Source organism: Choloepus didactylus, chromosome 8 (assembly GCF_015220235.1).
Source record: "Choloepus didactylus isolate mChoDid1 chromosome 8, mChoDid1.pri, whole genome shotgun sequence".
Classification (NCBI taxonomy): domain Eukaryota; kingdom Metazoa; phylum Chordata; class Mammalia; order Pilosa; family Megalonychidae; genus Choloepus; species Choloepus didactylus.
The window spans coordinates 67,354,817-67,378,224 of NC_051314.1; the positions used below are offsets into that span (position 1 = coordinate 67,354,817).

The 23,408-nt window shown below is 33.6% G+C and overlaps 1 protein-coding gene across 2 annotated transcripts in view; it reads right to left on the bottom strand.

Moving 5' to 3' along the window:
• Positions 1 to 23,408, bottom strand: part of TBK1 (TANK binding kinase 1) — an 83,803-nt gene that overhangs the window by 38,439 nt on the left and 21,956 nt on the right. For both annotated transcript variants that reach the window (XM_037846460.1, XM_037846461.1), the window contains 11 exons: positions 19,341 to 19,501; positions 16,005 to 16,115; positions 11,446 to 11,625; positions 9,596 to 9,792; positions 8,807 to 8,865; positions 8,348 to 8,439; positions 6,367 to 6,468; positions 5,433 to 5,511; positions 2,072 to 2,193; positions 1,846 to 1,922; positions 1,171 to 1,210 (listed from right to left, as the gene is read on the bottom strand). In XM_037846460.1, coding sequence (XP_037702388.1) covers positions 1,171 to 1,210; positions 1,846 to 1,922; positions 2,072 to 2,193; positions 5,433 to 5,511; positions 6,367 to 6,468; positions 8,348 to 8,439; positions 8,807 to 8,865; positions 9,596 to 9,792; positions 11,446 to 11,625; positions 16,005 to 16,115; positions 19,341 to 19,501 — 1,220 coding nt within the window. The remainder of the gene's footprint in view (positions 1 to 1,170; positions 1,211 to 1,845; positions 1,923 to 2,071; positions 2,194 to 5,432; positions 5,512 to 6,366; positions 6,469 to 8,347; positions 8,440 to 8,806; positions 8,866 to 9,595; positions 9,793 to 11,445; positions 11,626 to 16,004; positions 16,116 to 19,340; positions 19,502 to 23,408) is intronic.

Below are 23,408 nucleotides of genomic sequence, written 5' to 3' on the forward strand. Positions count from 1 at the left end.
GACTTGAAAAGACATCTCTCTAAAGAAGATATATAAATGGCCAAAAAGCACATGAAAAAATAATCAACATCACGGACCATAAGGGGAATGAAAATCAAAACCACAAGACACCATTTCTCACCCACTAGAATAGCTATTATTCAAAAAATGGAAAATAAGTGTTGGAGAGGATATGGAGAAATAGGCACATGCATTCATCGTTGGTGGCCATGTAAATGGTGCAGCCCTTGTGGAAGATGGTTTGGCCGTTCCTCAAAAACTTAAGTATAAGATTACCATATGACCCAGCAATCCCACTTCTAGGTATATACTCCAAATAATTGAAAGCAGAGACTTGAACAGAAATTTGCACCCATATTCATAGTGGCATTATTCACAATTGCAGATGAATGAATGAACAAAATGTGGTATACACACACAATAGTATATCATTGAACTATAATTAATAATGAAAAGAATAAAGTTCTGATACATGTGACAACATGGATAAACCTTGAAGACATCATGGTGAGTGAAATGAGCCAGACACATAAGGACAAATATTGTTTGATCTCACAGATATGAAATAATTAGAATAAGCAAATTCTAATTAAGAGTACAGGTTACCAGGGGCCGGGGTAGGGGAGGGAAAGTGGAGTGAAAGGGTAATTGGTACAGAGTTTCTGTTTGCGGTGATGGAAAATTTTTATGGATAGTGGTGATGCTAGCACAGTACTGTGAATATGATTACTACCACTGAAATTATATATTTAAATATGGTTAAAAGGTAAAAATTTAGGTTGTATATATGTTACTGGAATAAAAAAAGAAAAAACATAGGAGAGTATAACACAAATGAATGTAAACTATGTGCAATATATACTAACATAATATTGTTTCATCAATTATAACAGAGGTACGATGCTAATGCAAAGTGTTAATAATAGGGAAAACTGTGTGTGTGTGTGTGTGTATGTGAGGTGGTATATGAGAACTCTATTTTCTGCATGATTTTTCTGTAAACTTACAACTTCTCTAAAAAAAAGAAAAAAACACATAGTAATATCATGCCAAGCAAAGATTAAATAGTATTTTTTCTACTGTATTTAATTTCAACTTCAAGAAGAATCATATTAGTAACCAAAACATCAGCAAAAATAATCAGTTATTAAACAAAATCTGGATACTTACTTATCAAACTTGTGGATTTGTTCTTCATTATAAGCTAGCCCTAGAAATAATAAAATATATTACTTTTATAAATGCAGAATCATAAAATCATGCACAATGTTCTTTTTTTATTTGAGATTATTGCTTCAAAAATCATAAGAGTTTAAAACAGATGCCACAATCTGGTACCTCTAGCTACATATAGCTCACAGATGATTTTAATTGGTCTGTACAGTGATAACATTAAAAAAAAAAAACTGCCAACATTTAAAACTCAGGTTATTTCTCAAAATCTGTATTTCTATTTTACCTTGAGACACAGGAAGTTTGAGCAAGAAGTCAAGTGTATGAGTGTGTATTACACAGTGTATAAATACCCTTTAGATGGGGTATGTACTCTCCAGTTCTCATCATTCCCCACTGGCTAATCTCAATCCTTTCCATTACCTGCCTGGTCTCTAGGTATTAGAGTTCATTATCCTCAATTTAAAATATTAAAAAATATTCAAAATTCTGTTCCAAGAGTAATTTTTAATACACTGAATCTCTTTTTTTCATAGAATCACATCTCTGGAGCAAATAACTTAAGTAGCTACCCTTCCAGATATGCCAAATTAGTTCAACTGAATTAATTTATCTGCATTAGAACTACTAAGGCTGGATTTGTTAGATTAACAAAATGCAAATTTTACTTACTACGTTCTGCTTTGTCTTTTTTGAACTGATAGTAAATCTCTGTGATGCAATTTAACAGGACTTGCAGCTTTTCTACACTATTTCAGGAAGAAAAACAAATAAATCAACTGAGTTTATGTGGAAAATGACATTTAATAATGAACTACTCCATTATAATGAACTACTACATTATGAATTAATAATGAAATTATTATTACATTTTATTACAAATAAAATTATAACCTACTTTCTATCTCTTGGATGAGTGCCTTCTTGATGTGTCCATGTATCTGCTAGCAATCCACCCGAAGACAATTTGCTTTTGATATCCTGAAGACTGGTTTCTATTGTTCCCCGAGAACTGGAAAGCTAAGTAAAAGCAACAGGTCAGAGCCAGACTGCCAAGAATCAAATGATAATCAAAACATCAATGGAGTCTGAAGTCTGGATTATATTTCTCTTTCAGAGATTACTTCAATTCAAAGTTAAAGTAATTATTTCTATCTTTAAATGCAAGGATGGTTTCTATGGCTGATGTCCACCAAGAATTCAGCAGAAATTTCTTATACCAAATTTTATCAAATCTAAGACCCAACTGTAAGATGCACCATTATTTCATATACTACTAAGAAAGAAAAAAAGATCCAATTAAACTATGTACAACTTCAATCACAAGACAAATCTCAGAGACATTAAAATGTGAAAAGAAAAGCAGATCATAGAATCAATGAAATATGATAAACCACGAGACTAGTCTAAATACATTTTAGGAAACATTTCATACATTAAACATCTTTCTTAAAAGCATGCAAAATACATTGAATCACTAAGCTTTGTTTCCTTATCTGTAAAATACGGTTACTACTCAAATAGGAGAACCTATACAGAACCCCTTGTATGGTCCCCAGTATATAGTGCAGATGTACAATATTAGTGCTCTCTCTGTTTAGAGGCCCAAGAAAAACAACTCCTCTTAAAAGCAGAAAATGAAAAACCCATATCTAAGCTCTTGTTCAGTTTAAGTTTAATAAATTAATCACTTATCTATCATAGAACTGAGTATTTTTAAAACTTTTGAAGGGACAATGGTGGTTATAGCTAAAGGATAAATATTTCTAAACATTTTAAGGCTCTTGATACACCACTGCTTTTCTAGGGATTAGGACAGGTTTACATGGCCTGGAGAGCAACAGAGAGCCCTTTTTATTACACTCTTGTCAGCATTGGTATTGTAACTTCTTAAGCTTTGCTAAATTTGAAAGGCAATTTTCTATTACTATTACGGTTGACCATTTTTTCTAAGAGTTTTTTCACTAGATATATTTTCTTTATTTGTAAACTGTCTTACATTTTTTTTGCTCAATTATTTATTGCAGATTTAATGCTTTCCTTATCAATTTGTATGAGCTATTATAACAAACTATAACATTTTATCAGTCTGCTTTTTAATACTTTAATTTTTTCACATATAGAAATAAAAAAATTTTATATAGTCAAAATATATATCTTGCTTTTCATGCTTTATGGTTTTAATACTAAAGTTCAAAATGTGTTAAATAATACTTCAAAATATGGAAAATAATTTATGGACATTATTTCTTACAGCATTACATAGAAAAATAGCAAACAATCTGATGGATTAACAATAGGGGAATGAAAAATAAACTGATAAATCCACTGGGTTGCAATTTTCTACCTATTAAAAAAGTAGTGTTGCCCAAAACTGGAAAATGCCTATACTACAATGTTACACAAAAATTTTTAAGAAAATTATATGTTTGTAAGAGAACAATCATTTAATAATATGCATAAAAGGGGAAGACTGTAAATCAGTCTTTTAGCAACATTAGAATCATCTGGAGGGGTTCTGAAACACTGTTGCTAGGCCCTACTCCCAGATTTTCTGATTTAACAGGTTATGGTGGGACCCAAGAATCTGCATTTCTAATAAGTTCCCATATGAAGCTGATGCAGCTGGTCTAGTAACCACTCTAAGAACCACTGCTGCAGGATACTGAATAAAACTTTAATAGTAATTTTTTGAGAGGTGGGTATATGCAGTATTTTTACTGTTAAAAATTTTACTTCTAATGGTAGGGAAAAACTAAGATCTCCAACAGAAGAAGGGTCACAACTCCTCAAAAGATTATAAGGAAAAAAAAATGAAATTTAATGAAAGTAACTGGTCTAAAGTCAGAAACCCTGCCCTGAATTCATATGATTCCATGACCTTAAGCTATATAGTCATTCCATGCTTTGATTTATAAACATCATAAAAGTGAGAAACACTTTGAGCATCTCAAAGAAAACACGCAACTTCGATTCAAAGTGCTCAAATGATGCTGGCACTGGAAACAAGCGTCCATCAGGTCTATGAGCTGGTAAGTCAAGTTTTAAGACAAAAGCAGAGAGAAAATACTAAACGTTTTAACATATGGTTGCCTATATTTATTTATAGACAAATGCTGGGAAAGAATATTTCATGTTTCTGACTTTTAATGGCTTTATTCTATAGCAGTATTTTTCAAACTGTTTCAACTATGACCCATAGTAAGAAATTCACTTTAAGTTGTAACCCAGTAAAACAAGTGTGAATGTATTTTAATCAAAAGTTTCATGAAACATTTCCTTACTACAAGTGATGCATCTGACATTTTCTATGTATTTCATTTTTAAAAATTCCTGATTGCAACATTAAATTTCATGACCTACTAGTCATTCATTACTCATATTTTGAAAAATATTGTTCTATAAGATCTAAAACTGGAGAAAAGAGGCAACTAAAAATCAAGTTAAACTGGGAAGGAGCATGAAAGGTATATCAAGTTCTTTTTCACTTCTATTTTAACATCCATTTTATGAAATAATATTTCAAATAATAAAAGCTTGCATGAGGATAGTACTTTAATTTATCTCATGTGCTACAACAACCCGTGTGATAAGCAGGGTAGGAAATTGCCTATTTAGAGAAAAAGAAACGAAAGACGCAAAGTATTAAAAGCTTTATCTAAACAGCCAGCCAATGGCAGGTAGGTAAGTAAGAACAGATCTGGGATTAGCAATCAACTCTCATGATACATAATCCCATTCTTCTACATTACATTTTAATAAGTGATACAGAGATTACCTGAAGTATTATTGTATTTTTCAGCAGATTAGGGACTCGTGTCCTGAATTCTTTTTATAGTTATAAAAATGATTCACTACCTTGAGGGACCCAAATCTTTGCTTCTTTACTTTTTACTTTAGAAAAGATCTGAAGATATTTTTCTAACTTACATATTTTTGTAAACAAGTTTAAACACTCTGAATGTTAAGTTACATTTATGAACTTGGTTTAATTGCCATAGCAAAAACACAAAAGCATTATAGATTAAAAAAAAAACAAAAAAAAACAAAACAAACCACAGAGAGAAAAGGGCTTCAATTATAGCAGGCATTTGGAAATGTTAAAAAGAATTTAAATTTAATAAGAATTACTAAGGGTGGGAATGCACTCTTTCTCTGGAGATTTTTAGGTACATCATCTCTCTAGTAGAGTTTAATCTCACCAGCAGAGGAACAGGTGATCACAAACCCAGAATTTTAATAATTTTGTGAATACTCACTCTCAACAATTTAGTGTGTATGTCTGAAATTTCACCAAGCTCTGCTGCTTCTAAGTTTATCTGCATCAGCTTTTCATATCTGTATGAAAAACAAGTTATAGAAAAAAATTAAATGAGTATAATGGACACAGAGATATTAATATATGCTTTATCAGCTATATATTTGGGTTTTTATTATCATAACCATTTAAGCATAAAAAACTGATGCAAAGCCCATAAACCAATAGATTCTAAGAAAACCTGAAGCCTTCCTAAAGAAAGAATCTTATATTCTTCTACTTTTAAATTTTCAGCTTAAGGGATAAAATAGGAAAAGCAAATTAATTTCAAATAGTCTTATGTCAGGATAACAGTAAAAATACCAGATTTGAGTTTTAATTAATGGGGGCCAATAGTGAATACTGATTTAGTTTATTATATTTCCTCTGCAGTGCAAATAGTATAGCCCAGAAAAAGGGCAGTTTTATCATTCTGTTTCAAAAGACATTCTCAGAAATAAGATTATTTAAGTAAGCATAAACTCAAAGTGATTCCTAAAATTCTAAAAATACCACCAAAAGGAGGTTCTAGAATACCTCTTATTTTCTTTGTTGATTACAGGTTTTATATTTCGTATTTAGAGTTTCTGCTTTGTAAATTAGAAATAAGATGTTTCTATCTCAGATTACCTTTTCCTTTTCAAAGGGAGGAGGAAAAGCCATTATGCTGTGTTTATTTCTTAAACAGAAATCTGGATATTTTTGCCTTTGTGATGAAGTAACCACTAATCTAAGGCTGCTCCTTACTCTAAATTTTATAAATAGTACTTTTTACAATGATTTAATACAAACACTTGCATGTGCTATGTTTTGCCAAGGATAACTAAATAAAGTAAACAGAAATGGAACAATATTTAACATTTTAGCAACTACTAGTAAGGAAGTTATCTACTCACACTTTCACAGTTTTTTCAATGTTTCTGATGCAGAAATCCAGTGTGATCACAACTTCCGTTTTTTTGTGAACAGTTTCATTATAATCATCTTTAACTAATTCACTAAAAAATAATATTATTTTCATTAGTTTACTTATAAAATTATTTATTTTTCTCTTTGCTATCACTACATTGATGTACCACTGTCTGAACACAGTTTATAGCATTCTTCATATATTATGAAACCCAATTCACAGTATGGGGACACTTTTAAGAGAATTTCTGTGACCAATATGCATATCCAGGCACTTATATTTTCACAAACTATTACTACTTATTAGGTAAGCAGTTTAGAAATCTAAGACATTACAATTATATTAAGGAATAAAATTTAATCTACAATCACACATAAGCTGTAGAGCATTATGTTTTATACCACCAGAACGAATTTTCACTACTCATAGTGGATTGCTGTCTTATTGATACTTTAAAGCAATTAAAGTGATCTCTGAAGAAAAAGGTGACATAGCAAATAATCATAATTTAGGGGTTTCTGGTCAACAACAAGGATCAACAAACCAAAGCCTGAGCTGAGACCTGTTTTTATATGGTCCATGAACTAAAATTAGTATTTACATTTTTAAAGGTTACAAAAACAAAACAGAAGAAAAATATGTAACAGAGACTATATGTGGCCCACAAAGTCTAAAATATTTACCATCTGACCCCTTTAAAGGTAGTTTGCTGACACTGGTGTACATTAAAGGCTTAATTTTCTCATGACTTATTAAACGAATAAGTAAAAGGATCAGTGACTGGGGTAGTTAACAGCATGAGAAAATGAAAGCTGTTAATAACAAAAACTATGAAAACAAATGGAGTTGATACTTCTCTTTCCAGGGACTAAAAATATGGAGGTTTTCTAATGGAAATAGAAAAGCATAGGCTTACATATTGGATATGTGGAAAACATACAAAAATATAAGAACAAATTTATGAGTTTCACATAAGGGCAACAGAAAAAAAAAAGCACCTCTCTTTTCTTCCTGCAGGCAGCAGCAGAAGAATAAGAATGATGAAACGCTTCATAAACTTTATGCAAGAAGTGATGGGTATGAGGAGGGTATACATAAACTGTTACAAGCATTAAAGCCCAAGGGCACTAAGACCAGTAAGGTGGGCCTGGAGAATACATTTTTTAGCATTTCTTGGTCATAAAGCAATCACTAGATATGTACAAAATTCAAAAGCATCAAAATGATGTGTAGAACTAGAGGCATGATACTAAAAAAAAAACCTACTTATTCTCCACTTTTATCAGATGGGAAGATGACCTCCATAAATCATGAAAAGAAAAAAACAGGTCAAAAGCATAACCATCTACCAAATATATCTCAGACCCACTTTCTGAGAGAGAATACTTAACTAGATAATCAATATGCTGACCTAGAATACCTATATTAAGTGATTTAGTAAAAAAAATTAGCCTTTAAATTGCTTGTTAAGGTGAGTGTGTACTTGTACTGTATGATCTCATTTATATAACATGTCCAGAATAGGCAAATCTCTGGAGAAAGAAAGTAGGTTAGTGGTTGCTAGGGCTAGGAATGTTTGGGGTGGGGACGGGGGCGGGGGATGGAGAGTTCACGCTAATGGGTACGAGGTTCTTGTTGGGGTGGTGAACATGTTTGGAAATTAGATGGTGGTAATTTCACAAGTGAGTGAAATGACAACAAAGTCAAGGTTCTTGGAAAAGGAATTTATCTGCCATCAAATTGCAGCGTGGTATGGACACAAATAGAATATTTGTCCTATCTGTTTCACAAGGTTACTGTGAGAATCAGAATGAAAAAATAGTTGCTAAAATGTTTTGTGAAACAAATGTATAAAAATCCAAGTACCTGACCCTAGTCTGAAGATATAAAATGTCAGATATGGGGTGATTACCAGTTATTCAGTGAGGTCTACAAGATCAACTTTCAAATTTTAACCTATTACTTACATCAACCATCGTACTCCCTTTCGCATTAATTCCTGATAAAGTAGTAAGGTACTGGCAATTCTACAGGCATAACACACAACCCCTGTTATTGCCTAATGAAAAAAATATAAAATGTTAATATTTGGTGCTGACTGTAGAACAGTATAAGAAAAACTTTCATGCAAAACTTTTCAAGTTTAGGATTTTCTCTCATTATTAGAAACAAAATTTCTAAAAGCTAAGGGGAAAGATAAAGCTGCAATAAATATTTCATTTTTAACATTAATTATGGAATATCTTAAAAGAGTCTTTTAATAATGAGTTCAAGAAAGGTTAGAAAGTAAAGAAAAACACAAGCTAAGATAGAAAAGTCAATTTAAAAGAATTATTTTCTATGCCTAGAGGCATACATGATGCTTCCACTATTGATAGGATAATTTTAATTCAGATATTTACACAGTAATTCAATTAAACACTAACCTTAGCCATGCTAGCATCCCCATCTAAGTCATAACGTGGATGTACTTTAGGGAGGGAAACTGAAATATGAAATAAGTTATTTAAGATGAGAAATTTTTAAATTTTAATAAATTACTTTATCCTTTAATATAGCAAATAGGACTTTCATGTTAAATAGTAGTGACAAAACTCCTTAGTGTACCTTCTGTGGTTAAAAAACCACTTGAAACAATAATGCTCATTCCCTAACAAATTCCCTCCAATATTTTATTAAATATATTTTCTTAAATATATTCCAACACAAGTGCAACACTTCTCTTTAAATGTAAGTAAAATCCCATTGATCCAAACAGGAATTTAAAAATTTGGGTAACTTTTTTTCCACCAGTAGGATTAACACTTTTAAAAATCTGAAAAACGCAGACCTTATTTTTCTTAGAATCCAAAGCCTGGCACAGTGTTTTATATACAAGGGGCACCCAATATTATTTGTTGAAATTTATGAGAATACAAAAGTTAAACTGATTGTTAGCAAAACACTAAAAGCAGAGAGCTGCAGTGAAATGTCCACTGACAAATTATTTTACCCATTTTATGAATAAAATATTTGAAGTAAAATTATGTGGCCTAAGAGGCTTTTCAATTTTACTACTACTCTCATTCAACTAATTTACAAAATTTTAGTATTTATGAAAGTTTTACATTAATGTCATCATTAATCAACTTTATGATGCTCACAAACCTTTTTACAAACACAGGATTACTTTCTATTGGCTAGTAAGAACAATAACAAGAAAAGACCAAACTTACTTTTATCATATCTTAATCCTATAGTGCTCAGAGGTTCCCTGCTTACTACAAAGATGGGATTCTCCTCAGTAGTTTTAGGGAAATGCTGTGCTAGTCTTCCAGGTTCTAGAACTAAGCGTCGTCCTTCATACATAAGTTCTTGATTTGAAGAAATAATTTTGGTTTGTTTATACACCAGTTCATGAAATACAGTAGCACTATATGGAAAAAATCCAAAAGGACAACATAATTGGGGATAAAATGAAAGGAAACAAGCTTCCCATGTTGTTGTTTTCAATGAGGAATAATAAAATATCCATTTCTAAGTGGTGTTTCCAAGACCACTATCAGTCATATACATACATCTTTGTTAATGTGGTTTGTAGTTTATATATTATAAAGTATATTAAATGGAAAATTCCTTGTAACCTTTTTATACAGCAATCAATTCTAAAATGTGTTCAGGTTTGGACACGTGTGCAATATAAAGCATTCTTAATATTTAATAATGGGAAGTAACATAGCAGAAAGGTTAAGAGCACTGACTCTGGAGTCAGATTTCCTAAGTTCAAATCCCAGCTCTTTTACTTACTTTTTGTATCACCTTAAGTTACTTAACACCTCTGTGTTAAGTTTCCTCATCTATAAAATGAGAATAATGACAGGACCTACCTCACAGAATAGATGTGAGAACAGGTGCCTGAGAACAATACTTGCAACGATAATATATAATGTTCGTTAAATAAATTAATAAAACCAGGTATTTTCAAAATGATGCTTTGGAGAAAAAGATAGAGTTCCCCCTAAATATATCTATAAAATCAAAGAAACATTTCAGCAGCAGTGATATCCAATAAAAAGCCTAGTCTGCCACAAGTCTCTGATGTGATTTGGGTCAGGCTTGGTAGGTATTTTCTGTCCAAGTATCCTTTTAAAATGAAAATAGTGACCAACACCTAACCACAATGAGTATTTATTTAGGCCTATAAAGTACCAAATATATTATGTTATCAAATTTATTTTATTCTTTTATAAAGTATCATAAAAATCCCTTTTAACGAGTTTTAAAAGAAATCACGCTATTCGAATCTTGTCAAAACAGAAACTAAGGCATAAAGAAAGAGTGAAATTTTCTTTCTTCATTTTTTTAAAATTTTATTTTGAGTTCACTGTAGATTTATATGCAGTTGTAAGAAGTAACAGAGAGATATGCCATATACTTTTCATTCGGTTTCTCTCTATGGTAACATCTTGCATAACTACAGTACAATAGCACAACCAGGATTCTGACATTGATACAATCCACATATCTTCTTCAGATTTCTCCAGTTTCATATGCAAACGTGTATGTGTGTGTATTTAGTTCTATATACTTTGTCACATGGGTAGATACGTGGTATAATATGATTTAGTTTATGTAAAACACTGATTCAATATTTGTCCAGCACCAAATGCTTTGTCATAAATGCAAATTACTATACTAAACTATATTTAAAATTATGCTCTAATATTTTTAAAATGACATGACAGTACTCTTAAAAAAAACTGGTCTATATATTAGTAGGTGCTAGTTGTAGTTATGTAATTACGTAATTTGAGATAACATACAGAAACAAAAGTAGTCATAAAAATTGCAGTTTAAGAACAAACTAATTTAATTATAAATTTTGGAAAATTAGAAAAATGAATCCTTTTACTCCAAAGATAAGTAAAAAAGAATTTACGAAGTACTCAAACATAATTTTGTAAGTGTAAAGTGGTTGCCTTTGCTGAAGCTGAGATTTTTTTTCCTTTCCTCTCCTACTTTATCAAGACATTTATTACATAACACAACATGAAGATATAAGAAGAAAATCTGAAGAGGTACTTACGTATTATAGCTATGAATATAAATCTTGTGAGCTGTCATTTGTTGTAGTGAAAAAACGTGAAATGTCATTCGGTGAAGTATGTCACTAGTTTCTGCAAAAAACTGGTCAAAACCCCAGCACTTTTCCTGATCTGCCTCAAGGATGTTTGCAAGAACAGGGGTAAGTAGAACCTGCAGACCCCTAAAATAGTATTGAAAAGAGTTACTTAAAGGCTGAATGTACCATACTTTTTCTCATTAAAAAATCATAATATATATAGACAAATCAAAGGAACTGCTGCTACTATTAATAGATTAGTTAAAAATTAAAAAATCTGCCAACTTTTCAGAAAGCCAGGTAACTAGGTTTATTTTATCTATTGTATCCCTGAGATGCATTTCAATTTTTTTGATTTTTTTTTCCCCACTCTTTCGTTTTTTCATTTTCTGTTCTGTGGTCCTCGAGGACGCTGAGTTGTTCAACTTCCTCTAATCTTGTATTATGAGTATCCAGAGTCTTTTTAATTTGGCCAAGTTTCTTTTATTTCCATAAGACCTTCTATTTTTTTATTTACTCTTGCAATTTCTTCATGCTCTTCTAGAGTCTTCTTTATGTCCTTTATATCCTGTGCCATGCTCTTCTTCATGTCCTTTATATACTGTGCCATGCTCTCATTGTTTGTCCTTAGTTCTTTGATTAATTGCACTAAGTACTGTGTCTCTTCTGATCTTTTGATTTGGGTGTCTGGGTTTGGGTTCTCCATATTGTCTAGTTTTGTCATATGCTTTAAGATTTTCTGTTGTTTTTGGCCTCTTGGCATTTGCTTTACTTGATAGGGTTCTTTCAAGATATAAAAATACTGATCTCTAATGTGTCAGACCTACAGCTTGGTGGCGTACACTTTCTCTAACTAACCAGCAAATGGCGTCCATGAGTCACCTATTCCCCTCAAGTCAGTTCTCCCCAACTTTGTCTTTGTGGTGTGTGGGGATCTGATTCTTGTGGGGTTCAATTGGTGCACTAAGTTTGGGTGTGTTGTTGGTGCCGTCTGCCCTGAATGTGGGGCGTGTGTCTGGATGGTTAGGGAGGCAGGGCAGCTTTAATATCAAACCTCCCAGGTGTTCCCAGAGATTTAAGGCAGTTGCAAGAATCTAAGCCTTCATTTCAGTCTTGCCACAGACTCTCTCTGCCGCTGACCCACAAGTCCTTGGTATTGGCGTAGGGTCCCTGGGAGTTCCAAGTGGGCCCCTCTTCTCAGCCATGCTCTTCCAGGACCTCTGCTGAGGGAAGGCTGTGCCACGTCACAAGTGCGCGCCAGCCCTCCAGGGAAGCCCTGGGCCGCCAGACCATGCAGGGGCGTTCCCAGCCCGCTTTAAAGATGGTTGAATGGGGCGTGTTAATTTCCCCCTTTTCGCACAGCTCTGCCTTCCCAGCTCCGGGACAATTAGCTGTGGGTGTACCAAAGGCCACTGTCCACGGCTGATATTGTAGTGTGTGCGCAGTGCTGCGGGAATCACTCCCTGTCACACTTGGACCCTTGGCCCGGCTCTGGGCTATAGCTCCGGCCCGGGCAGGAGGGTCTCCAGTCCACCAGGGAGATGGCTGCAAGGCGCGTGGTTTCGTTCTCCTTTTGGCTCCCCTTTGCCCCCCTGGCCTCAGGACAATCAACAGCGGGCTATCCTCCACGCCAGACACCAAGACGTTGGCCCAGCCTGCTCCTGCTGTATTTCACTGCGCGGTTCTTACCGTAGTAACCACAGCCGCTCCAGGGTTTTGTTTTTTAAAAAAAGAACTAGTCTGTCTCCAAACGCCAACCCATGGTTTCCCCACACCACAGCACGGCGGCAGGACTGTTAGCTGGCTCACTCACTCGTTTCAGAATGCAGACTCCCGGTTTCACCAAATGCACAGTCCCTGTAGATTTAGCAGACCTTGTCCGGCTGGTGCATAGCTGGAACTAGTGTTCTGGGTCACTTTCTGACTTTTATCTAGAATTCTTCATGGAGGTGTTTTTTTGCCCTGTCTCACCTAGCCACCATCTTAGGTTCTCTCCTAACTAGGTTTAATATCACTTGTTGATGATTCAGGGGTTATAGCAATTTTATGTTAACTTATATTTTACTGATTATTTTCTTTGCTTCCCTCCTTCCCAAGTTTCCTCACTTTTCCCAATACATTATAATACTGTATATACATGGATATCCAAGTGATCATGAGGATAATGATTTGATTTTCAGCATCAAAAAGGTGTTCAAGTTCTTTTAATACAGCACTCTAATATATATTTTTATAACGCTGAATTTATATGCCTTTTTTAGTATACTTCTTTAGGAAGTAAAATTATTATAATAATCCTAGCAATCAATTAGTGCCAATTCAACAAGATAGATTCTGACTAATAAGCTTACATAGTTAAAGAAAAATGAATGGAAGGACCTTTAATCTTTCCAATGCTTTCACCAGATTATAAAGCATGATCAAATAGACTCTCAATTATATAACATGAAATAGTCTTAAATAATAAAATCTACCTCTCTACTCCCTAACTCCACTACCCTGTGCACCAATGGGCATAAAAGCCAGCCTTGGAAAATTATGATTAATTTGAGGTAGCTGGGTTGAAGCATAAATTAGTCCAGTGAGAATCAACCCAGAAATCCTTGTTAAAACTCTAGGGAAAGAAGGTTTTTCTTCCCACTGGACTTTCAAAGCTGTGAGAATTTTAGCCTGGGAATGCCAGCAACCATCCTGTGGCTGCCAGGCAAAAATCTGAATGAAGAGAAATCAAAGGAAAGCAAATCTGAATGATGGCAAGAGACCAATTCTCGATCACACAGTTCAAGTGCTAAGACTCAGCTGGGCTTATATCGGTGAACTTTTAACTACAAGGTCAACCTACTTCCTTTTTCTCTTAAACCAGCCAAGTTAGGGTTTTCTCACTTGTTACCCAGTTTTGACTAATACATGTCTTTTTTGTAGCCCATTATATTTTTGCTAGTTGTTATCATTGCTGATTTGTAGTACAGCAAGTCTTTACACTGTTTAAAAAAAAAATCACATAATATATTTTCTGGAAGCTAAGGAATTTTTATCAAATAATTTATAACTTGGGTGCTGAAGACTGACTGAAGAGATAAAGACCTGTCACCCTCCTGAAATATGTAATTTGTAATTCTGATTGCGAGATTATTCATTCTGATTTTAGCAATATAACTATTAAACAGCAAGTGTTAATTTCCTGAGGCCTTTAAATTTTATCACTTTTGTGATAAAATTCCAAAAATGAATATTTCCTAAATCAAACTTAACACATGAAATGTATATCTGAATGTGATTAAAGGAGGAAATGTTAGATTGTATATTTGGTAACAGAATAAAAATTAAAAAAAAAATCCATGGAACTGCCCAACACAGTGAACCCTAGGTTACACCATGGACTACAGCTGATAGTACAATTATAAAATTGTGCTATTATCAATTGTAACAAATGTTCCACACCAGTGTAAGGTGTCAATAATAGGATGGTATGGGGGAATCCTGTATTTTGTGCATGATTGTTCTGTAAACCCACAACTTCTCTAATAAAGGAAAAAAAACAACACATTATTATTATAATATTAAATTTCTGATCTCCAGAAAATTCTAGATGCATGATATAATTTCATTTTGGAAACTTTTTTTTAAAAGAACACAAAACAACTACCTTGTCAAAACAGTGGTTTTCAAATGATTTTAGCAGTGGAACTCTCAATTTAAATCAACTTTCACAGAACCTAATATATAAAATAACTGATATTTTATTAGTTTGTTTTATATATTTATTTGTTCAAAGTCACACAAAAAGCACCCAGAAATTATCATGGATGCTATGCCAGTAAATCATAACCTGTGTATGTATTCACTTTTGATTGTACAACTACCACACTCAAGAAAAATAGAAGTTAATTATTAATCAGCTTCTTGATGAGTGTCCTGGCTTTATTTCCAGAGGGAAACCTAAAATAATTTACACTTTACTTCTAATTTATTTTACCTTAATTCTTTCTTTGGGACAATAGGACTCTTATTGACAATACAATTTTTTCCCAGTTCTGACTGCTAAATTAACACAGACCCAAATGAACATTTGAAATGTTGGAAAAAGTACTAGATAACTACTATTCTCACCTTCTGAATAATTTGAGTTCTTTTTTAAAACAAGGATAATATTAAACGTCTTGAGTATTTGTTTTTTTAGAATGCCAGTTGAGAAATTTATTCGTATCTTTGGGACTCTCTGTGGTCAGCCAGTTTGGAAGTCAGTACAAAATATACCAAGGTCCTGAACTGGATACCCACATTGGGCAGAAATCCCAACACCAGAGATTAGCAATCTCAAAAATGTATGCTCTTTGTCATGACAGAGATCTGGTCAAATTATTTATATATATCAAAATAAATCTTTACATTACCACAAAGGCACAAATCACTCAAAGCATATGCTTTAATAACACCTATTAAAAAAAAATGACTAAGCTTATGTATTTGTGATTTTAGTTAATGAAGATTTCAAACAAGAGGAGAATTAGATAGAAACTTACCTAGAAAGACTACAAGAAACAGGCATGTCTCCACTCCAATCAATTGGTCCATTTTCTGCTTTCTGTACTCCAGATATTGCACCAGAAGGCTTTCCAGTAATTATCTTATACCTTTGGAAGAAGAAAAGTAGAATAAAATAAGGAGTTCATTACTGCATGGTAATTAATGGGCTTTAAAAAGTATTTCCTCAACTGCACCTACAATTATCCACTATACAAAACTTTGTGATTCATGGTAACAGGATCCATAAAACAATCAAAATACTTTGAATCTGACTGACTGAAGTAGAATAACGGTTGTATGAATGTTTTGTATATGCCACTAATTAATTTTCATTTGGGATTTCAGAGTGCTATATATACAATATAGCATATATACATACAGCATCTTGATGTTCACAACAAAAATATTTCACAGAAAAAATATTAATTTTTCCATCTGAAAAAATCAAGCAAACATACAAAAAATCATGTCACTGATGACGTCTCTTGAACATGAAAAAAGAATCTCATCTCTCTTACTGATATTATCCAAAGGCACAGTCAACTGGACTATGAAATTACTGCAGAATGAAATATAGCATTCTCTAAAAAAAAAAAAAAAGAAAAGAAAGAAAGAAAGCTACACATAGCACAGTATCAGGAAAATTTTCTTTGCATATTGAAAAATATATATATACATATTGAAATAGGTGCATGTACCAAACTTTTGAACCAAATTGAATTTGATTCCTGATGAAGGTGATAAAAATAAAGATGAACTGAAGATAGAGATGGATAAAGAAGCAAAAGAACATTATAATGATGTACCAAGTCAATGAAAATAGTCCTTTTAGGTTTTAGCTTTAGTCTAAAAAAAAACCTAAAAGTAAGAGAAATGAGAACCCAGATGAAAATTTAAAACACAATTAGGCAGCATCTGAAATAACTTTATAGATATCTCTGGCAGATATTTTTTGGTTTAACATCAAAATAAATGTGCTCTCAGCACATAAATATATATATTTTTAAAAGTAAAACAAACCAGTACAACTGATTTGGACCTGTTTGCTGCTTCCTTGCACAGGCTGCCAGGATTTCTGACTTAAGAGATTTCCAAAGAAGGAAATTAATGTGAAAAATAAGTTGCATTTACATGAGAAGATCTGACTGTGGAGGAAGAAGTGGAAGTATGTGATATTAATGTAAAAAAAAAGAGAACTGAATAAATGGCAGAATTCTTAAAGGAATGCCCACAAATTTTTGGAAAAGTCAAAACTATTTTGGTAAGATTCACATATAAACCCATTGATAACACGCACATAAGATGCTGAAGAATCAATACTGCTATAGTATGAGATGAAGGCATTCTTTATTAGTAAAGTAAAACTGTCATTATTACTACTTTAAGTACCACTGAATATTCATTAGCATCAATGTTTACAAAAAGTTCAATTTCTGTGCAAAATAAAGAAATAAGTTCTTCTAATGGTATCTCTGCCCACATGGTGGTCAGACAAAATCATCAGGTATTTGTAGTTGTTTATGTGCTGTATGTTTCCTTTACTAAGGAGCATGACACGTCTATTTAATCCACTTTTAGGGCGACAAGCAGTGCTGATATTGCTTTAAAACATAACTATACAAATAAAAACATTAACAAGGATGATTTATTTTAATTTTTATAGATTTAATTTTTTTTAAAAAACTAATTTTGAAATAATTTCAAACCTACAGGACAGATGCAAAAATAATATAAAATCCATTTAACAGAGAACTCCAACATATCTCCTATCCAGATACTGAGATCCACCAATGGGATCTGCCAACTTTCAACATTTTGCCACATTTGCCGATATCATTCTATGTATCTATCCATCTATCTATCCACCTACCTACCTACTTACCTACCTATCTTCAAACCTTTGAGAGTAGGTAGTATACATTGTACCTACAATTTATTTTTAATGAGAAAAACACAAACAAATTCTCAATCTTGATTAATGAAGAGATTTTATTTAAAAGGCACTGCTAAATCTAGTAAAATGTTAAAATTGGTGGACCTGGGTTTCTGGGTGGTGGGAAGAGGGGAATATGTTGGAGTTTTCTGTATGGGTTTTGTGTAATTTTTGCAACTATCTTTAAGTTTGAAATTCTTTCAAAATAAAAAGTTCAAGAAAGAAAGAAGGCACTGCTATGAAACAAGGTCAAGTTGATGCATCATTATCAATACAATTAATGGATATCTTCTTCCCTTGGATATGTACAGTGTCCTTGCTGGAAAATATTTAGATATCCAGGTTTTAGCAACCTTCAGTGTCCCATCAGAATTGTTTTACTCCCTCAAACCAGGAAAACTATGCTTCTTCCTCAATTTTCTGAGATGAGATTAAAGTAAAAGATTGTAATTTAACACTTGTGTTTATTTCTTTAAGTTACATTGCTTACAAAAGGCAGAGTCAAATATATAAAGGTCTGAGAGAAAGATCAAGACCTAAAAGAATGGTTGGACAGATTAGGCTACCAGTGAGTTACTGTCCCACATGATTCACTAAACAAGATTCATACCCTCACAGTTTTATGCTTACGTAGGCTGGCTGTTTCTCATGAAGCAAGGTCATTTACTAATGTCTTTTAAAATAAAAAGAAATTTGGACAATGTATGAATGAATTTTAAAATAAGCTTCACATCTAGAAATCATCTGTTTTTCTCTATATTTGGTTTACAGTAAGTAATTTTTACTTATAATAATTATTTCCTAATAATTATGGCAGTACATAAATTTATACTGTGCTAGTAAATGTATTCTGTCTCTGGCTTGAACCTGCAACACTAGAATAAAACAAATTTAATATTACATTACTGCCAAAATGTGTTTTTTTAATAGTAAAAGAAATCAGATTAGTTCAGGGTAAGAATTATGTTTATTTTAGACTTAGTAATGTTTCGAAATATTCCATAGAGATGTATTAATTTTTTCAGTTCTATAGAGGAAAAACCCTGATAACTACACAAAGTGAAATAAACAAGCACTGTGCTGAAATAAAAATGCAGAAAGCAATATATTTTTAATAACAGACCAAAAATTCCAGGACAAGAAAAACATAAAAAATTTTTTTAATCAAATACTGGATGCTCTTTAAACTTTGCATATAAGACATTTAAACACGATATGGAAAATTATGCTTATACACTTTTATAAGGCTGCATTCTTTTTAAAAATCATATAGCTTAAACTACCAGAAATGCTTGCTAAACCAATTTTCATTTATGTAAATCTCTAATATATTATGACACAAAATAAGATATACACATTATTTAAATGATCAGTAATTTTATAAGGAGAAACCACTTACATCACTTCTTTATTTCTACGAGGCCCTTCAAAAGGTCTAAATGGCAGTGATCCAGTAGCTGCATGGTAAAATGTTACCCCAATGCTCCAAAGATCAACTGTTGCGCCATATTTCTTCTGATGATCTTTTCTTAGCACTGCTCTTTCATACATATCAGGATGCTAAAAAGAAACAAAGGACAAAAAAGCTATTAACTTGTGACCTATTGTAAAACATAATGGAAAAAATGAAGTACTCAATAATGCTTAAAATGTCTATATTTTCCTAATAATTTCACTTTCATATTCTGAAAGACTATTTCACACCTTCCTTGTCTCCTTAAACCTCTAATACCACCTCCTTTAACTCCCAATTTTGATGACCTGACTCCATATAGCAACAAGGAAACAGAAACAACCAGAGATCAAGTCTCCCTTATGTCTTTACCAAATACCAACCTAACTGAATTCGTTTCCATACTGTAGGCTTACCTTCCAATTAGCCTATCTCCTATCAAAGGACAACTTTTCCATTTGTGCTGTGGAGTCCCTCATACTGTCTGGCCAATTCCAGGAATCAATTCCTGCAATTAACCCCTTTTATTTTATGCATCAATTTTCCCTTCTCTAAAGGATCATTTCTATCAACTTACAAACATGTTTTACTATCTCCCATTTTAAAAAAAAATCCTATATTGACTCCACATCCCCCTCTAGCTGTCACTCAATTCTCTGCTTCCCAGTACAAGTTCTCAAAAATTCATTCCTGTTTTTGCTTCCTCACATCCCATCAGGCCAATGGCATTACATAATATCTATATACTTTAATTTCTAAAATCTTCCTCCTGTCCTGAGTTCCAGAATCATATATCTTACTGTTCCTTTGAATACCTAATATCAGCTCAAACTTAACCTGTCCAAAATAGACTATTGGTCTTTCCACTCAAGCCTGTTTCCTCATTATCTTTATCCTCTAAGTAAATAGCACCACCATCTCTCCAGCTGCTCAGCCTCAAAACCCACATGGCAGCCTTGATTCCTTTACCTCATCCATCACATGCCCTCCAGCAGAGCAAGTTATATGGGCTCTGAGATTAAAAGTAAATTCTCTAGAGGCGGGGCAAGATGGCGGAGTGGTGAGGTGTACGTTTTAGTTACTCCTCCAGGGAAGTAAGCAGAAAGCCAGGAACTGCGTGGACCAGACACTGCAGAGCAATTTGACCGGGCGTACTTCATACAACACTCACGAACATGTGGAACTACTGAGATCAGCGAAATCTCTGATTTAAAAAAAAAGTTAATTAAAAAAACAAAAAAAAACAAGGAAAAAATATGCAGAGCCCCCTCGAGGAGCTGGTGGAGAATGCAGGGGTACTGGCCTGCCCCACCTCGATTGCTGCTAATGTGCTCACAGACATAGGGGACTGGTGGTTTGATGGGTTGAGCCCTCTACTACAGGACTTGCCCTTGGGAAGACGGTTGCTGCAAAGGAGAGGCTAGGCCTCCCTATAATTGTGCCTAAGAGCCTCCTCCCAAATGCCTCTTTGTTGCTCAGATGTGGCCCTCTTTCTCTAGCTAAGCCAAATTTGCAGGGGAAATTACTGCCCTCCTCCCTACGTGGGATCAGACACCCAGGGGAGTGAATCTCCCTGGCAATGTGAAATATGACTCCCGGGGAGGAATTTAGACCCGGCATTGTGGGATGGAGAACATCTTCTTGACTGAAAGAGGGAAATGAAAGGAAATGAAATAAGCTTCAGTAGCAGAGAGATTCCAAAAGGAGCTGAGAGGTCACTCTGGTGGGCACTCTTACACACAATATAGACAACGCTTTTTAGGTTCTAATGAATTCGGGTAGCTGGCGGTAGATACCTGAAACTATCAAACTATCAAACTACAACCCAGAACCCATGAATCTTGAAGACGATTGTATAAAAATGTAGCTTATGAGGGGTGACAATGGGATTGGGAAAGCCATAAGGACCACACTCCACTTTGTCTAGTTTATGGATGGATGAGTAGAAAAATGGGGGAAACAAACAAACAAACAAAGGCACCCAGTGTTCTTTTTTACTTTAATTGCTCTTTTTCACTTTAATTATTATTCTTGTTATTTTTGTGTGTGTGGTAATGAAGGTGTCAGGGATTGATTTTGGTGGTGAATGCACAACTATGTAATGGTACTGTGAACAATCAAATGTACGATTTGTTCTGTATGACTGCATGGTATGTGAATATATCTCGATTAAATGAATATTAAAAAAAGTAAATTCTCTAGAATCAAATCAGAAGACTAGCCTGACTGGGTTCATTGGGGATCTAAAGATCCAGACAAGTAGCTTGTCTGATATTAAATAGACACACGCCCTTAAGCATTGTACTAGTTGTTGAGAATAGGTGGGTCCCATAGGACATAGCTTAGGAGGTTAAAGATCCAGACTGAGATTCTGATGGACATTTATCTCTGTAGAGATCAATCACTAGTCACATATGCTTAGCCACTTAACATCTGTCTATATGGAAGCTGTATAGTGGCAACTTTAAGGTTCTTGGAAGATAAAGCCACAAAAGTACATTCTGGATCAAAGCAGAGTCACCACCCAAATGTCCCAAACCAAAACAATCCTTCATGACATTGTGGGATTTGGCTATGACCCAGAGAACTTGGAACCAATGCAGTTATCACTGGTAAGAGGGTGTTTCTAAATGATGCAGTGATTCTGGGAGACAAAAGGGTGCCCTCCTCAAAAGGTGGAAAATTTACCACTTAATGGCTATAGTTGGAAGCTATTTACCAAAGAGCAACTGACTGGTAGTGGCTTAACACATGCTGGTTTGATATGCCCGTGACCATCAGCTCTCTCCTGAATGAGCTACTTATGCTAGTGTAGAACTTGGTATTACTAGGCATGGACCACAACATCTGGAATAGGAGAATAAGGAGACAGCTACTCTAAGGTTTTCAGGATTATATTATTGAGAAGATATCCATTATAGTAAAAATGCTGGAGAAAAGAATGTTGGACTTTTCTTTGGACTTTAACATACTGGCCTTCAATTCTTAAGAATTTCAAAATGGGGGCAGTTGTCATTCAAATGTAGAATATTTCTAGATTGCTGTCTTTACCTATCTCATTACTATGACTATTATCTCATTTTGTAATTTCTTGTTTACTGTATTTGAAAACAGGGGTGGGTATAATCTGAGAAAGGAAACATTAAACTTTCAGCCTAGATAACAGTACGACCTTGGAGTTAGTTTATTTAATATTTTGTTCTTCCCAATTAAAAGCCTATTAGAAGAAGTTAAACTATGGTCCCAGGACAATATAGAGAAGTGTAACGGTGGTACTGGGGGAAAAGCCTCACTGAAGGGTGGTGCAGTTTGTTTGCTTTGGTCATCTCAGTAACTGGGAAGGGCTACTGTTAATTAGTGCGCAGAAACCAGGGAGGAGAGACATCCTGCAGTACATGAGACACATCCTGCATGATTTTTGGACATCCTGCCAGGTATTCATGTAAGAAACCTTTTATAATTATCTAAGGCCATTTTATATATAAACACAAATTATTTTTGCCAAGAATGCAACTATATGTAAACTGAGGGAAGAGTTTACTTTGTTTAGTTAGAAACCTTACCAAGAATTGTCCATTGCTTTGGAAAATCATGTCAATAACACCACCACTACTTGTGAAATGTGATTCACTAACATAATATACACATATAACTGTATTAGCATTCAAAGTGAGATTACATATAGGCACATGCATCTGACTACTTTGTTTGCTAGTGGAGTTGTTCCTGAACTCTTTACATATTAAATATCTATTGTTTTATTACATAATATTTTCCTTTAATTTTTCTTAATTATCATTAAGATAGTATACTTAATGATATTAAGAATAGTATATGATATTATACTATTCTTTTAACTAGGTTTACAGTTATATTAAGGTTTACAGTTATATATAAGGTTATATTAAGGGACTAAAGGGTGCTCTACAACTTGCAAAATTTGATTTTAAGATACCAAATAGAACATTACAAAATATTTATGATAAAAAGGGGGGCTATGATCTCTAACAGGGT